General features: G+C 54.4%; 1 protein-coding gene across 1 annotated transcript in view; it reads right to left on the bottom strand.

Annotated features, from left to right (window-relative positions):
* Positions 1 to 1,797: 1,797 nt before the first annotated feature.
* BEST2 (bestrophin 2) overlaps positions 1,798 to 4,896 on the bottom strand; it is a 3,407-nt gene continuing 308 nt past the window's right edge. Inside the window, exons 2-9 of the mRNA XM_006900833.1 lie at positions 4,680 to 4,774; positions 3,956 to 4,189; positions 3,720 to 3,874; positions 3,382 to 3,459; positions 3,066 to 3,218; positions 2,900 to 2,980; positions 2,612 to 2,766; positions 1,798 to 2,215 (exon numbers count right to left, since the gene is read on the bottom strand). Coding sequence (XP_006900895.1) covers positions 1,798 to 2,215; positions 2,612 to 2,766; positions 2,900 to 2,980; positions 3,066 to 3,218; positions 3,382 to 3,459; positions 3,720 to 3,874; positions 3,956 to 4,189; positions 4,680 to 4,774 — 1,369 coding nt within the window. The remainder of the gene's footprint in view (positions 2,216 to 2,611; positions 2,767 to 2,899; positions 2,981 to 3,065; positions 3,219 to 3,381; positions 3,460 to 3,719; positions 3,875 to 3,955; positions 4,190 to 4,679; positions 4,775 to 4,896) is intronic.

Consider the following 4,896-nt stretch of genomic DNA (forward strand, 5'->3'; position numbering starts at 1 on the left):
AGAAACAACCAATGGTCACATCCCACTTGGAGCAAAGGAGGTGAGGTGCAAAGATTTGAAGGAGGTGTAGTAGGTGTCATGTGGCTATGGGGAAGTGGCAAATAATCCAGGTAGAGGAAACAGCAAGTTCAAAGGCATGAGGGGGAAGCTTTGTGGGACCAAGTGTCTAGAGAGGAGTAAGGAGAGGAGATGTGGACTGAGAGGTGAGGAGTGGGAGTGTGCTAGTGGAGAGGAGGACTTGGGCTTTTAGTCTGAGGTAGGAGCCAGAGAAGATTCTGAACAGAAGAGGGACAGGCCCTAACTCAGATGCTCACAGGCACCTGGCCACTGGCCACTGTTGGGGGGAACAGTCTGAGGGAGTCCTGTTCAGAAGCAAAAGATGGCATAGTGAGGGTCCTGGCCAGGGTGGGGCCCGGAAGGAGTAAGAAATCTCTGGAGTCTAGATAGAATTTGAAGGCAGAGCTGATAGAATTTGATGCTAGTTTTCCATGAAGGAGATGAAGAAAAAAGAGGGGGATATTCTGCTAAGATTTAGGCCTCGTTCCCTCCAGGCTAGAAGATGGTAGGAAAGACAAAGAGACAAAGGGACCTGGCTTGGGGTGCAATGTATTTTAAATTTTTTTTAAAAATTTTATTATTTTTTGTGTGTGTACCATCAAATCAGGTCTGACTGGTACAGGAGGAGATTGCCCCTCCCTCTTGAGCACAGCATCTGGTGGATTTGAACCACATACCTCTGGGTTTGCATCTCAGCTTCTTGCTACTAGGACACCAGAGCTCCCTGGGGTGCAATGTATTTAACATGACTCTCTGAAGGCTCAAGAGGGCAGTGGACTCTTTGGCCCTAGAGCCAAGGAAGGATTCTGGCTGAACTTCTCAATTCAGGAGGCATTGGCATGTGATTGAAGATCTGCAGCATTGACAGGTTCTTGAAAACACAGGGGTTTTGGTGGTTATGAGGTTCCTTGTGGAATTACAAAACAAAGTTGGTAAACTATGACTAAAAAAAAAAATCTGGCATGAGGCTCAAGTTGTGGTCTGGGACAGTTTGACACCTTAATGAATAAAGCAGAGGAGTTACCTTTAGGACATTTTAGATTGCAGAATTGGGGTGGAACTGTGAGAATCCAGAATTCCCAAATCTTACTTAGCATATCACTTGACAAAAAAAATCGTACAGTGAATGTTTGAGTACAAAACACCCTTTTATTGAGCACCTGTTATTTACCAAGGAGTTCCTGGATGGCACAAATGGTTAAAAACTGAGCTCTAATTGAAAAGTCTGCAATTCAAATCCATTCAGCAGTACCTCAAAAGAAAGGCCTGGTAATTTACTTCTGAAAAAATCACCGGCATCACAACATCCCATGGCTTGCAGTTCTCTGAAACATAAAGGGCCTCCTGGAGTCTGAAATAGACTCCACAGCAACCAGGTTTGTTTGGTTTTGATTATTATGGACCCAAAGCTGCAAAACTCTCATTTTATTTCATCCTCAGGGCGGCTCAATGAGGCTCAAGTCCATTATAACGAGAGAATAAAGGCACGGAGCACTGGTGGAGGTCTTTCAAGCAACAGCGATGAGAAGTAGAGCTGTTTGCTGGTAATGATGGCGTGGCCAAAGAAGTTGGAGGAATGTCCCATCCTAAGTGCCTTTACCAAAGGCCAGAAGCGCGTCACTGAAAAGTCGAGAGGGGGTGAAGGTTGGGATGGGAAGAAAGAAGCAAATCCACACTGTGCTGTGTGTGTCCTCTTGGTTCTCTCTCTGCCTTTGGGAGGTCCTTGGACTCTCAGGAGTCTCAGGCCTGACTCTCTTCTTCCTCTCCGATGGGGCTGGGGAGCCAGGGTGGCGCTGGCCCACGGGGCCCTGGGATGGACACCACGGTGCAGGGCTCAGCGGCGGCAAGTGCAAGTGGTTCGTAACTACAGGAAGGTTCGGGCTCAGGCTCCCGTAGGTTTGGGTCCAGCAGCAGGTCGTCGCAGCCGCACTCCAGGGCCGCGCCGTCGGGGGCTGTACCGCACACGCAGCTGGGGACCGTGGACGCCTCGGACACGCAGCTGTTCTTGCGGGGGCGAAGCGACGTCAGGCGGCGGCCCAACAGGCCTCCTGGGCCCGCGGTCACCGGCAGGAGGCGCTGCAGGAACTCGCCGTGCGTTTCGCCCAGCGGCACATCCACGCCGTCCAGCCGCTGAAACTGCATGTCCTCCTTGGCCATCCTGCGGGGAACGATGGCCAAATTATAGAGACCTTTTGACAAAACCCTGGGGGATGCTTGCCCTGGGCTCCACCCCACTTATCCCCAAAGTCTTTGCTTCACTTGGCTTCACCCTCTGGAGGCTCTGCTCAAATGTAATCCCTAAATTTAAATAGTGGCCCCGCCCCATCTCCTCCTTTAAGCCTCTGACCAATCCCGTCCTCCCATTTTAGCTCCACCCCCCGCCTTGGCTCCGCCCCCTGACTCCTAGCTCACCCTTTACCCTTCAAGTCCTGATAGTCCAATCTCCATAGGGTTTGGCCTTTAGCCCTCTCTGTCCCCTTCCCCCCCACAACCTCTTCAGTCACACATCCCTAGAGAGTGTGAGCTCTGCCGCCAAGCAGTCCTGCTGACTCACGTGATGTCGAAGGTGGAGCCCTGGAAAGACGGGTGATGCAGCAGGAAGGCAGTGGCGGCTGTGTAGGGGGCGCGAGCCTCGGCCAAGTCCCAGTAGAGGTCCTTCTCCATCATGGGCAGGTCGTCGTACATCTCGTCCACCGCCAGCATCGACACCTGAAGGTGCAGATATGCAGAGCAAGCGCTGGAGGTGTAGCAGAGGGCAGGGGACCACTGGGCGACCACAAGGAGCAGGACGGTTTAGGGCACATCTTGGCGAGGATGGTTCCGCTAGCGAGAGCTCGCTCACCTGGAAGTTACGGTCGATCAGAAAGTTGGTCTCAAAGTCATCGTCGTCCTCTCCGAAGGGGTTGATGAGCTGCTCCGCCACCTGAAAGGGTGGGTAGGCGGTGCCTTGAGAACCTGTTTGCCACGCCCCTCTCAGGGTCCCCGCCCCGAGGCCCCACCCTCCCCACCTTGAGCCAGCCGGCGTAAAAGAAGAACTGCAGCAGCGTGAAGATGGGAACGTACAGGTCCAGGTCGTGGCCTTTGTAGCCCTGCGCTGGGTCTAGGAACTGGCGACCAATGAGGCAGGCCAGGAAGTAGCTGTACACTGCGATGGTCACCACCTGGAAGGGCAGAGAAGGCCCCCAGGTGAGGGACCTTCCAAGCTCTGGGCCCTCGAGGGACCTGGGCTAGGTCGGGGTGTCACTGTGATTGAGGGGAGTGTCTTAGGTGGCGCTCAATTTCTCCTGTCATCAGATATAAACAGAAGCATGGGCCAGGGATTACCTGGGTGTAGACTAGGGGTATGCTAATCCAGTCGTAGTGAAAGAGCATCCCACATTTGCCCCGAAACACATTCAGTTCCTGAAGATGGAAACAGACAGTGAGTTGGCAAGAATTCTACGAATTTTTAGTAGCTGGGGTGGGGATAGGTCTGTCTACCTGGAATGAAGGTGTAAATTCTTTTTGGGGTTCCAAGTAGTGTGAATGATAGCTCGGTGATGGGCAGCACACCATAGGCTGCCTTGGAGGCCCGAGGCAGGGGTGCAATCTGACCAGTTCGAGGGGTACAACTTCTCTATCTGAATTTAACTTTCCTCGGTACAGTGCCCCGCCGGGCCTACCTCCAGCAGCAGCTTGAGGGTGTTGTTGTCACGGATGCGGCCTTCGCGCCGGGCCTGCGCCGCCAGGTTGCAGAACCAGACGCAGGGCACCCAGAACTTGTTGTAGGGCGAGTTGAGGTTCTCAAACTTTTTGCGTTCTTCACGGGTCATGAACCCTGGAAGGGCAGGGTCAGCGGTTGCTCACCTGGACCCACGTCCTTACCCCGCCCCCGCCCCACCTCCTACCCGAGCCTCACCGGCCTCCACCACATGGTCCATGGTGGGGAAGCGCTTGAAGACAGCGGTGCTCACCGAGCGCAGGATCAGCACGGCGGAGAGGCCGGCGTAGCGTATGAGCGTGCGCCGATAGAGGCGTCCGCGCTCGTCGCGCCCGTGTACCGAGCCCACCACTGCGCATATGAGCGCGTCCGGCAGCGGCATGCACAGATACTGGTCCCACCAGCGGTTCACTACCAGTGTCACGTAGAAACCTGAGAACGGGCAGGGGACAGGGAGGCTCAGCTGAGGGCTTAGGACTCAAGTCCTGGCTGGTGCAAGAGGTGCCCTAGGGTCTGCATTAGGGGCACATTAGTCACCCTAACCATGTTAGGCCACCTAGATAGACTGGGAACTTGGAGCCCTTTACATAGGTAGATTGAAAATTTGGAGTCCTGGCACCAGCAAGATGCCAGAGAGACTAAACTGTTTGACAGTGGACTTAAGTCTGGGGCTGCATGAAATCTTTCGGGACCTGCGTGTATAAGCTTTTGAGTTGTATGGAACTTTCATGGGGACATTTCAGGAGTATGTGTGAGCTTGTGACACCCAGGGTCTCAGGATCCAGAAATGGTGCAGTGGGGTGGGGGTGGGGGGACGGCTTGAAAGGTGTCTCAGAGAGGCAGGAATGGGATCTTCCAAGATGTCCATGGAAATGAGGGTCCTAGGAGGGTCAAGGGAATGGGGAGGAGGGCATGACCGCACCGAGTACAAAGGAGATGGGGATGAGGCTGGCGTACTGGTCGCAGTAGATGACAAGCTTCTCGAAGTAGCGCTTCTGACCTTCGCTCAGCACAAAGCTGGGAGATAGAGACACGAGGTTAGGAGGCTTCCTGCGCAGCCCCCGGGCACTTCCCCACGGCTCCTTCCCAGCCCCAGGCCCTACCCTCCAGGCGCGCCGACCGCGCAGGCGCGAGCCCCA

This window comes from Elephantulus edwardii, unplaced genomic scaffold (assembly GCF_000299155.1).
Source record: "Elephantulus edwardii isolate Elephantulus edwardi_28Jun2011 unplaced genomic scaffold, EleEdw1.0 scaffold00296, whole genome shotgun sequence".
Classification (NCBI taxonomy): domain Eukaryota; kingdom Metazoa; phylum Chordata; class Mammalia; order Macroscelidea; family Macroscelididae; genus Elephantulus; species Elephantulus edwardii.